General features: G+C 46.7%; 1 protein-coding gene across 4 annotated transcripts in view; it reads right to left on the bottom strand.

Annotated features, from left to right (window-relative positions):
• LOC116951782 (ankyrin repeat and SAM domain-containing protein 1A) overlaps positions 1–12,352 on the bottom strand; it is a 55,257-nt gene that overhangs the window by 20,064 nt on the left and 22,841 nt on the right. For 2 of the 4 annotated variants that reach the window (XM_076072514.1, XM_032970539.2), the window contains 9 exons: positions 11,518–11,814; positions 10,145–10,220; positions 9,532–9,645; positions 9,238–9,431; positions 8,280–8,366; positions 7,241–7,373; positions 6,083–6,171; positions 5,857–5,962; positions 4,948–5,585 (listed from right to left, as the gene is read on the bottom strand). In XM_076072514.1, coding sequence (XP_075928629.1) covers positions 4,948–5,585; positions 5,857–5,962; positions 6,083–6,171; positions 7,241–7,373; positions 8,280–8,366; positions 9,238–9,431; positions 9,532–9,645; positions 10,145–10,220; positions 11,518–11,814 — 1,734 coding nt within the window. The remainder of the gene's footprint in view (positions 1–4,947; positions 5,586–5,856; positions 5,963–6,082; positions 6,172–7,240; positions 7,374–8,279; positions 8,367–9,237; positions 9,432–9,531; positions 9,646–10,144; positions 10,221–11,517; positions 11,815–12,352) is intronic. The other 2 variants (XM_076072516.1, XM_076072521.1) reach the window with 2 other exon arrangements.

Raw genomic sequence — 12,352 nt, forward strand, 5'->3', positions numbered from 1 at the left:
AAGAAGAGTTGTACTGAATTGCTAATATTTTTTTTTAAGTTGTATTTCTAACATATATTTGAAAAGGATGAAAACTGTCAGTAATAAGAAGAAAGCAGCCCACTGAGGTGAAAAAAAGCTTCTCTTGAAAGAAATACCTGTGAAAAATACATGGTACAAAGGTAAGCAAGAATGTGTCAAAGCAAACAAGTAACACATTAAATATTTACACAAAAAATACTTTCACGTGTGAGGAATACCCGAAACCTGGGCTCTAATTTTCAAATGTTAATAATATCGTTGAGATGCCTCTCAGGTAGAACAGATTTTTTCGTGGTGCCAAAGGTTTAAATGCTGATGGGCGAGTCAGCAAAATGTTACGAGAACGTGAAAGCAGATTCCTGACACAGTTGGACACGTGTTCCAAAGAATTCCACGCCTTTTGGCATTTAGGCATTAAAACGCCCATGGGAGACACACTAACGCCCCAGCAGAGGAACGTCAAGGAAAGAAAGGGTAAAAGCTTAATTAACTTAACACTCATTATTTCTTATGGAGCATAAAGTGAGGGTTAACCTTGAACCACCCTTAAAGGCACAGGCAATTCAAATATAATTACGAATTCACACCCCCGCATGGATACGATTTAGTACTTCTTCGCGGTGGGAGTACAACACAAAATGGAGGAGGCAGTTTTACACCAACATTACGGACATATTTCATCTTTAGGGCCACCGAGATTTGGGTGGCATGTAAATTTAAACATCTTGGTTCCCGCTGTCCTCGGCTCAGCATGTCCCTCGTACGATTCACCACAGATTTTTTTGGGTTAGGTCATAATGATCCCGCCAAAATTAGTCATTAAGAAGCCTCCGCCACACAAAACAGCCAAACAAATTAATCGTCACGTGTACAAGCCTTCATAATAAAGGTTTTTGGGTTAGATCGCGTTATTTATAAATGTGTCGTAACCCTCCACCACCCGACACAGCCAATCGGCAAAAAAAGTGTCACGTTGACAAAAGACAAATAGTTCACTACTTTAGCCCACCGGTGTGTTGAAGAGTGAATCCACAACATTTACAGTTTGAGTACGACGTTTCGCTGGTAATTACATCCAGCATCATCGGGCAATTCGCCAGAATGGTAAAGCCCTCGCTTGCTCCCGGTCTTAAATAGAGTAGCAGGGTGACGCCATCATTTAACTAATTTCAGGTGCAGTGATTTGAGGCGGAGGGGGGGGGTATTGTAATTACATAATCGATTGGTAATCAGTCAATGGTTATGATTAGTAATGAGTTGTAGATTAGTAATGAGTTGTAGATTAGTAATTAGTTGTAATGTGTGTTATTGTGAATAATATTGGTCGCGAAAGCCTACGTGTTAAACTGACGTGTACAAGCGTTTAACACTCCAATGATTAAAGTCTGCAGGTCGCCGGGAAGTTTAAACACGATTCTCACAAACAGATTTAACGATTCGTCAAACATCATCAGGTCAACATTCAGGAAGTCAGAATGATAAATCCAGAAAGTCATAATCTGACAAAAGAACTTGAGCGTAGAGATCACGGAACTCAAAATGCAAGCCACACTTTTAACTACATATGCTTAATCAGAATTTGCAGGATGCAAATATATTTTTATGGATTTGTTCCTTGACCTAAAAGTGTATCAAAGCACCTTCAGGAGTTTGTAAGATTGGAATTCATGTTGAAAGAGAATATTCCTGAAAGTTGAAAGACAAACTATGTCTCACATGATGATGTTAAACTTGAACGATTACTAAATTAGCATCAACAGCAAGAGCAGCAAAAGCAGCAGCAAAAGCAAATTCAATAGCAGCAGCCACAGAAATGACATGACCATCAACAGCGCAGCAGCAACCATAGCAAGGGGTGAATGAGATATTTTAGGCCAAGGCAGGTTTCGGGAGCAAGTCGGGGAGCTGGTCACCATGAGCTCCGCTATACAGACACCACCACGTGGTGGTGAATCTGATTAATTATATATTGATTATATTAATTGGAAGAAAAAAATTACATTCATCATTTAATGTTTTTTTTATTAGCTTTTTAATTTCAGCACTGCCACCCCCCCGTCCAGCCACCCACCCCTACTCCCCTCCAGAAGTTTCTATAGCTGCCTCTGGCCCCCGTATTGCACCAATTCAACGATTGCGGCAGCGGTTTGGACACCGATGCACACAATGGCAATAATAGCCGCGATTGAAAAACACAATAGCTCTCCACGCACCCAGGCACCAGCGAAGGCTGTGGAGCTGAAATTGCCTCCCCTCTCAACCAATTAAAAACAAACAAAACACGAATGGTACGTTCTGCGGCTATGGCGTCACACTCTGGCAATAACTCGCTTGCATCATCAGCCAATCAGTAAGGTAATTCCAGAGAAAACACCAACCGCACACCTCGGGACTAACTGAACACCATGAAATGCTCGGTGCTATAACCGTAGCTGGAAGGGTGGATTCCTAGTGTGGCGGTGTCAGCGTGTGTTAGCTTCGCAAGGTTCAGAGGTGAGCACTCCAAAAATGTTACACTATGATAGCACAGACACCACCACTTTACACTGGGTACCCTGCCAAAGCCGGTGGCACGGTCTAAAGGCCAACATCAGCCAGATGCAAATTAAATGTGACTCACGGCAGGAAGCGCTGTTCAACCAAAGCCAGTTTCCATGGGAGGCCTCGGTTGTCAAGCCTATAACGCTTGATGGAAGAGTGGGTCTTGTGCAGATTTTAGGAGTTGGTACGGAACCTGCTGAAGCCCAGGAAGTGGAGACTGTCCTCATGGAGTTGGCCCTAAAAGACTCCAGTGCTTGCTCATGTCTTAGGTCATAACAAAACTGGGATTGCATTCGCAGATCTACAGACTGGTCTACCATGGGTGTGGGGGGAAAAAACATAGCCAGGGGCCCTTAAGGTCGACAGAGCTCACCATGGAAAAAAAACAAAATAGGCTCTTTGGAGAAATCAATAAAATTGTGCTACTCATCCCAGTAATAATACAATGTCAGTCTGATGATGTGCATTATTTGAACGTGCAACGTCATCACTGTGTGATAAACGGTCCTGTGTTGTTTGTTTTAAATCGGGGGGAGGAAGCCAGAGTGCACTGCCCATGTAGCGTGTATCAGTGCACGGCACAAGCGCCGTGATGACGCCACCGCCACTTCGTGGTGAATGGTCGTTGTCGTTGTTGTTCTCCACGTTCACCACTGCATATTTGCAGTTCAAATAAAACATTTTCTTCGTTAAACCCATGATTGCTAATGAATGCATCGGCGTCTGTTAAGTTACCACTATCAATTAGGTATCGTCTGTGGTAGTGCAGCAAACTACAAAGAAAAAATAATTATTGAATTTTAAGAATAGGGTTTAACAACAGAATTGGGAACACGGAGAAAGAAGAGGGGCACGAGGATTGGTGACATGCAATGTGGGATGGCAATTATGGATGAGTGCAAGATTTAATAAAGACCAGTGAATAAAGACGTGAGGTTACAGGATGAGACGAGATCAGATATGCAGTGGAAGGTCGAGTGGGGATGGGGTGACTGGTTAAACGAGTGAAAGAGTTGTCGTTTTATCTGGCTGTTGCGTGCATATAAAACAAGTGCATTCGATGCGTTCATCGTTGAATCCTTCTGTAGATCCGTAGGCCATGTATCTGAGATCCTGCTACGTAAATACCTTGACAAATTAGCCTCAAGGGAATAGAAAATGCATTCCACCACAATTAAGTACACACTAAAATAACTGCACGGCTCACTCGAGAGCAGACTGGTTTACGAGTCTAATTTTCAACCATCACTTAACAGTGTAAAACACAAATAGTTTATATGCACAGATTGCTTACCCATATAGCAAAAAGGCAACAATGCATCTTCCCCCTGATCATGTATGTGTTACTGTCCTCAACTGTCTGGGACCACCTCTTAACTCCTCTGCACGACTCCATCACCCTGTTCACAGCTGAAGGACATTCTTCCTCTGCATAGGATCGTCTCTTCCAGAGGGCTTCTTATTATTAAAGAAGCCCTCTTATTAAAGAAGCCCTCTTGTCTTACCTTCTCCCCATGACAACCTCTCCCCCTGACTTCTCCCTTCTTATTAAAATATGAATTCCCTCCACTTCCCCACAATCTAATAATAATAATGTCTTCCTTCGTGTAATTTTTTTTAGACAGTTGCTGAGCACAAGCCCAAAGGCCTAACAGGTCAACCAGTCGACACGCAATGAAGTCTTGAAATGAAGTCGCTTTTAGACGATGTATACATCTGTACAAGTAGCCACGCACTATGTACACGTGTGATATTTAACACAAGATTTAGCGGTGTAGACCTGAACTCTTTAACACACCCTAGATCTCCCCCAGGCATATATACACTGGCACTCCAGCCCAACTTATTGGCAATAAACAATAAATCACACCTATTAGATGCAATAAATATCATCATCCTATACAATTACCACATATATATGCAACACTACTGGTCCCCACATATCCCCAAAACATATAAGCACGAATATCATTCCAGCGTAATTTTTTGACAAAAACACGGACAACCAATTAGTCGCATTACAAATTTCAAGAATTAAGAGGTCAAACATATGTTAAACACGAACCCTAAAATACTTTAGACATTACCACTACTGTACCCTAGATACCGCACCAATCCATAACTGCAAGATTACACATGTACCTGACCAAAACACTTAAAGCGAACCAATTACATGGACAACAGGCTCAGTAGAGCACGTATTTAACAACTGTCCTACACACGTTTACGTGTGCATAACGAACAACGGAAAATACAACGATCACCGTGAAACGGTAAAACATGAAAACGGCATGCCGTGAAACGTGAAGACAATGCAAGGGGGAGGAACGGGGGGGGGGGTGGTGAGGGGGGTATTAACAAAAACAGAAACTGCTCGTCACGTACCTCCTCCCACTCTTTCGTAAATGAAGGGGTGCGCAGAGGTCCGCGCCGTCCACCCCCCCTGCGCGCGTTCCCCCACCCTCCTCCTCGCCTCTCGTACGACACCTCATCCTCCGAGCAGCTCTTTCCGTTGTGAGCGGCCGACTCGGATGGCATGACCAACAGGTCGGAGTCTGACTTGGAAATGTTCCGCGTCAACTCCAACTCAACGAGGCACCTGGGGGAGCGCGTCCGCCCCAGCGAGTGGAAGACACTCGTGCCCTCCGCGGTTGCCGCAGCCTGATTGACCAGCGTGTGAAACACAGTTTTGTACGTGACTGGGTGGCCGTTCTTGCACTTCCCCGAGGCGGTGTTGGCGTTAAGCTGATCGAGGCGGGCTGCTGTGCAAGGGCCAGAAGAAGCCGAGTCAGCGAGCGGCCGTGGCGACCCTCGACTGAGGTCCGCTTGAACCCGAGCTGTCTGGGAGGACCCGTGCAGGAGGCCCGCAAACTCGACGGGGAAGTTCGCCTGGTTGGAAACTGCCGCCTGCCTGGACAGACTGGACTGGCTGAGTGTGACAGGTACGTCCGAATGATTTGGCCACTCACGGCCTGGCAACGGCAGTGGCGGCTCCACAGGCCCTGAACAAGGGTTTTTTCCACCTACACGCGCCACACGCACAGGACAAGCCGGCCCGCAAGCCACCCACGGCAAGCCACCACGCACACAAGGCAACATGCGAGCCAACGTGCAAGGCAACAAAACAAACACAAAAAACACACAAGCTATCACAACACGGGCAATCATCAGAGAAGCCATAACCATAACAAGTCCCTCTTTATGAAGAAGAAGAAAAAAGAACAGCTGCAGCAATGGATGTTGAGCAACATGCAGCAGCTCAACTGGTCTCGGGGTCATATAGCCAGCCCTCACCTCTGCTGGGCTGGACGATCCCCTTGTCATCCCCGAGTGTCCCGGACCCCCGAAGTTCGTCTCCTTTTTTCTCCGTCACTCCAAACAGAGACTGTCTCTGCCTAGGCTGTAAATAGATCAAATACAAAAACATCACCTTAAAGCAGCTTAGCGCCGTTGACCGAAACCGCGGCTCTCAAAACAGGTGACGCGCGCAAGCTGTTGTCACACGCCGAGTATCTCTCACCTGCGGGCGGATGACGCTCTGAATGTTGTGCACAGCGGTGTCTGGAGACGGTGGCGAGTAGTCCGGGCTGGACAGATCCCTCAGCTCCTCTACGCGTAGACCGCCAGTGGGAGGACATCAATAAGAAAGGAACCAAGGGAGAAAATGATTTAAAGCAATGGCTTAAATGGCAGACGACAAGCCCCTTGCGCAGTGTGCAAATGTCCTTGTTTAAAAATAACACGTTTTGTGACAATGTAATTCTCATGGCTGATTATAATGATAGCATGAAAATGATAAAGGATAACAATGATGATGAGATGTATTATCCTTGTTGACACAGGAAAACCCCACCGAGTCTCCACCTTTTCTCAGGACGGTCCTGCCAAGTTTTCGCAGTCGTGGGCGATGTACAAATTTGTAATCCAAATGTACTTATTTGCAGGTAATTTTTCAGCACTGGGATGTTTGACCGATACCATTTACATAGTACGTTTTTGTTGTTTTTGAGGCTACTGATACTGACAATGTGGTTTTTGCCACTTCTGCCATCTACAGCTTGCCGATACCACGGCTACCACCATATCTGGCGCACTCCGCTGCACCAGTTCACTACGGTGCACCACACCACTACAACGATTCCACACTTGTTGGCAAATTCATCCTCCTATTCACGTTCATCCAGGGATAATGTTGTGGATAATAGCACGAGATTTCCCCTCATATGCAAATGTTCATGCTCGCAAACAGCACCCGCACCGCCCAACACCAACCGTATGAAACAACAGCGGTGTTTTGTCAGAAAGTGATCATGACTCCTGCCAAAGAAATATGGGACTCTCTCCACTGGTTGAGCACTGGCAAAGGAGAGACACTCAGAATCTTAATTTTTATTTTAAACTGAAGGAGAAATCCGATGAGCTCTGAAGCTCTTTTTTTTACATATGTCCAGTAGGGGCATGACGTCAGAACAATTACAACAACGCAAAAAACACAACAGGAGTGCAAAGTAGAGGAAAGGCAAACAAATCACTTTAAAATATATACATACGAATAAAAACGAAACACTGTCCCATGCGTTCTTGCTTTCTTGAACAAGGAGAGACTTTTAAAACGTCTTTGAACGGTGAGCAAGTGCGCGCCTGCCTGCAGGTGAATGCGGGAAGAGAAACCCCTCACCTTTACTGGGTGGCAAGTCCAGGGTGAGCGTGGGAAGGAGGCCTCGGGACTCTGCGCTTGCCAACAGTTCATACGGGTTCTCGTTCCCACCCCACCCAATGTCACAGCCCTCATCGCGTGCAGACGATCTCCTCTGTACAATCACGCACAAGAGACAAAGATCCCCCCGCCCCCCAGTATAGCCTTAACAGACTGTTGGGACAAGTGCTGTTAGCTAGCACCGATCAAGGATGGCAAACATGCACACACGCACAACGCAAAACCAGGTAATTGCCTCTTGGGAAGAATTTAATAAACAAGCCATTGCCCTTCAGTGACATTCTTAAGCTGTGATTTCAGTACATTGAACAGAACTTAGCTAGGCTATAAGTGAAGCTTCTTATATATAGATAGACTGCAATGTGTTAATTACACAGTTGTTTAGATTTTCTGACAAAGCAATCTCATACACAAACCAGCACAAGTACAACATATTGATAACATAGTTCGAAATTTTAACTTAACCTATGGAAAAAAAGGTAAAATATGGCAACATATCTATGGGACCTTTTTGCCAGTATCAAAATGATGTTCACCTATTGGCATTCTCTGGTCTAACACTGGTGAGACAAGGCCATAAAAGAAGGCCGTCTCTGGTGCAGGCCAATCAGTTTCTTAGAACATGCTTGTTTGCATGTTTTGCCACAGAGTACGTGTGATTAATGCAGACTTGGGATGCTTTGCAAAAGGTATATATTTGGTGTTTGAACATCTTAACACATGTTTTTTGCCACAAAGGATGAAGCCTATTCTTATACATGTCATCATGATTACAGGATACGGCTTATTACAGTGCATCCCAACCATGTGCCGTGCAGCACTTTTTCAGGCGCCATTCACTTGCTCAGCTCTGCTCACAGTTGCAAGTCACCTTCCCTACTCATCATGTCAGTCACCGGGTCGCACCCACCCACCCACCCACCATCCGTTTCATTCATCTACACAGTCTTCTCCCCCTCCCCCACACGCCTGATGCCCATCACCCATGAGGGCAACTCACCTGAGCAGAGACTCCTGACATGTCAACCTCGGTGTCCGCTTCCTCCTCTGGCGGTGGGTTTGCAGGTGGAGGGGGCCGCGTGCGCTGCTGAAAGAAAGGGAAAAGATTCCGAGCGTGCGCGTAGCCTCGTGGACTGCTTGAGCGAGCGCTAGTAAGTAACCATCCATAATATAGGTTGTTTTTTTTCGTAAGGCCGCGTAAATATAAATGTGTCGTTAAACCCGCCACTACCCGACAGCAAAAACAGTAAGGTCTGTCACGTCAACAGAACGTGGCCAATTTGTTCCTGATCCAGCACACCGGTGTGTTGGAGAGCAAATCCACATTTACAATTCCGAGTTAATTACAGTCTCATCAGGCGACAGCCAGATTTGTGGAACCATTTGTAAGTAACCAGTTTTATTTCGTGCAATTATAGGATAATGTAATTTGTTGTTAATAACCCTATTTAAATTATGTATACCGGCCCGTGGCTTTGCAACAAAAAATATCCAGTAGTTTGCGACGTAGCTTTAAAACAGCGAGCCGTGCCCACCTTTGGTCAATTACACTTTTCAATGCATGTGTATGCAAGCTGAAATTACTTTAGATAATATTTATATTTGAATACTGTGACCTTGTTGTTAAGTACATTCATTACACTGAAAAAAAAACATGCATTTTCAGTTTAAGACAGACAGTTGAGGTGAACTTAAGCTATAAAACTACTCTTAAATCCTACGAAACAATATTTTGGGGCTCAAACCATATGGAAGCATAATATTAACATACTCTTCAAATTATATAACTGGTCATCCACACATATGTACTTTATTGTGCATATATAAAAGTTCAAGCTCTCATTACCTTCACATATAAAATTACTGCTCAACTCTACACAGCCAAGATGCCGTTTGCTAATTCTACCCCACGTCCAGCAAAACGCTCTTCCCCGCCCTCGCGTGGCGAGTGCTGGCACCTTGCTGAGGCCATCCTCATCGGTGTGATCAAGGGATGTGGAGGAGTTGGAGAGGGCATTGCAGAGGCTCTCGTAGAGAAAGTCCCCACTCTGCTCAGGGTTGCTCGGCCTCCTTTCCCCTACCCTCTTGTGCTGCTCACCAACCACTTCCGTCATGGGCCTCGCTGAAGCCGATTTGTCCTTCGGCCAATGGTCTAGGAACAAACAGGAGTAAAAAGATATCATTTGCACAATGGAAGTTACCTTCAATATCACTGAATAACAGCATCACTATACCCAACTATTATCCATTACCTGCACTTTCCCCACGCAGCAGGGCAGAGATTTGCAAAGCCTTCTGGGACCGGTGCTCCCCCAGGATGTCCAGTGCCGTCTTGCTCTGCTTGTCTCGGATGTTCACATTAATCCCTGCAGCACGGCCACACAAACCACCGGTTAAGATGCAACGGTGGTAGAATGTGAGTGCTCGGTATCATGTAAAGCAATTAACTCATGTACGGCCAAGCATACAGTGGTCGATGCCCGGGGCTCTCGATCAGAACGTTTAAAGTTCAAATCCCAGTCGAGGGTGGATGCAGCCCTTCATCTCTCAGGGGTCGAGAAAATTACCATTTAACAGTGGTTGGACCCACACAGAGACTTTCCACCAATGGTTCAGGTATATAAAAACTAGTGAGAGTAACGTCTTTAACTTAATTATTTATTGGCTCGTGGCATGGTGGCATCCATGCCGCATTGCGAAAGTGTTAGGCTGGACATGATAGAGAAAAAGTGTGGCATGGCCAAGTGGTGTGGCATTGCTGTATGTCAGGAATGCCACATTGTGGGTAAATTTGTGTGCATTGTGGGTAAATTTGTGATGTAGCAAGGTGCGGTGTCACGGTGATGTCAGCGATGTCTCGCTCACCGGCTTCTAACAGCAACCTCACGACGTCGACCCGGCCAAAGAGCGCAGCCTCGTGGAGAGCGCTGCCCTTCTCGCTCTAGCCACACACAACCGCCAGCACAAGCACGTGTCAAAACGCTGCTACTGCACGCCGCAGCACCAGCAAGCATGATAAATCATTACTACACAGATCATGACATTCCCAAATGGCAGAAAATCAGACTCCCATTCATGAGATTTCCAAGTGAGATTCCAGCCATATTGACTCAATCACCAATGTAATTTAATTTTCTGTAAGCACCACCCTACAGGTTAGCCTACAGGTGCACTAGTCCCTGCCATAGCAGTGTGGAAGTGAACCAATTGGTTTAGAACTATCAGTGGAGATGAGCTGTGCACAATACTCATTGAGGAATGGGGAAACTTTAACTACCATATTTGTACAAACACACATACGTAGTAGTTATGCTGTTACCATCTGCATATGTCGTAAAAATGATCAGTATGTGCAATGCAACCAGTTACACCTGGCAGTGAACGTTTTACCCATGAACGCCAAAACAATCTTCCCCATCTGGAAAACATTTGCACGCTGGACCAACCATGTTGTTCTTTTTTGTTGTCCTTTCCCCACACCTCCGATTAGCATGGTTGGCTACGTACAGTGCGAAAAAAGTCCAACATATTTTCAACCATCACCGGTTTTCTTTACCGATGAGGTGACTCTTAGGTACTCGAGGCACCTGCCCTTTTTGACCATGTTTATACATCTCTCTGGTGAAAGCTCCACAATGGGCATCGACGTGAACTGTTGTGGATAACCTCCGTAAGCTTTACCCAAAACCGCCCCAACTACACCGGCTTCCTCCACGGACGGAAATCCGCGCTTTCGCCTCGCAAGAATGAGACGTAAAAGAAAGACTCGCAGAAATTCTTCCAGTTCCCGACGTCAAAATTCACTTGCGCGGTTTCTGCCCCGCACAAGTCACTTGTTAAACAACGAAAACGATTTGGATGCCGAGTGGTAACATTGTCAGCAGTTAGCATTTAAGTCAGAAAAGTCAGTAACTGACAACACGTGAATCAGGCTCTATGCACACACACACACGCCAATCTAGAGTTCACATACACTCGGTAAATATAAAGCCCGATTCATGTGTTGCAAAAAAAACACATGAATCCTAAAGTGTGTGTGTGTGATGAAAAGTGTCATATTTATAAAGGTGTTAGCCGCGTGATGTGCTTTGTGCTGGCTACATTTAGCTCCCCGATAGCAGCACTGACTGACACCATGCAGCAACAGCAGCAGCAATCCTATGAAGGCGGTCGGAATCTCAACCCCCTGCGAGCGACAATGTCCGTTGTGTGCGCGGCCGGCCTGCCCCCCCCCTCACCTGGATGTTGACATCCATGCCAGCCTCCAGCAGGACCTGCACGGTACCCGTGTGGCCGTTGCGAGCGGCCAGGTGCAACGGGGTGTGCTGCTTGGTGTTGCACGCCAGGAGGTTAGGGTGGGAGCGGGTGAGCAGCGTCACCACGTCCAGGCGGCCGTACAGGGCCGCCAGGTCGAGGGGCGTCTCGAAGCGCGCGTTGCGCATGGTGGGGTCGGTGAGCTCCTCCAGCAGCAGGCGCACCACCGCCGTGTGGCCGTACTGCGCGGCGCAGTGCAGCGCCGTCTCGTTGTCGTGGTTCTGTGGGCGCGCGAAAAGACTTTAAATTGTGAAACGCATTCATAATGACAATAACAATCAACACAATTTATAACGCGCACATATTCTGCGAAACGGACGCGTAGTTCGATCGAGAAGTCGGGAGGCGCTGATCCAGAGCTCAAAGTGCTTCGTAAGCCAGTCTGAACAGGTGAGAGCCTGGACAGGTGAGAGCCTGAACAGGTGACAGAAAGACGGGTGAGAGCCTGAACAGGTGAGAGCCTGGACGGGTGAGAGCCTGGACGGGTGAGAGCCTGGACGGGTGAGAGCCTGGACGGGTGAGAGCCTGGACGGGTGAGAGCCTGGACGGGTGAGAGCCTGGACGGGTGAGAGCCTGGACGGGTGAGAGCCTGGACAGGTGAGAGCCTGGACAGGTGAGAGCCTGGACAGGTGAGAGCCTGGACAGGTGCAAATTGGATGGGCGAGAGCCTTGACAGGTGAGAGTCTTGAGTTGCCGCTTGGAGCTGGATGGTGCTTGGAAGCTGTGCATGTGCAATGGGAGAGCATTCCTGAAAGCTGC

This window comes from Petromyzon marinus, chromosome 3, assembly GCF_048934315.1.
Source record: "Petromyzon marinus isolate PM22_M1 ecotype Great Lakes invasive population chromosome 3, UKy_Petmar_22M1.pri1.0, whole genome shotgun sequence".
NCBI lineage: Eukaryota > Metazoa > Chordata > Hyperoartia > Petromyzontiformes > Petromyzontidae > Petromyzon > Petromyzon marinus.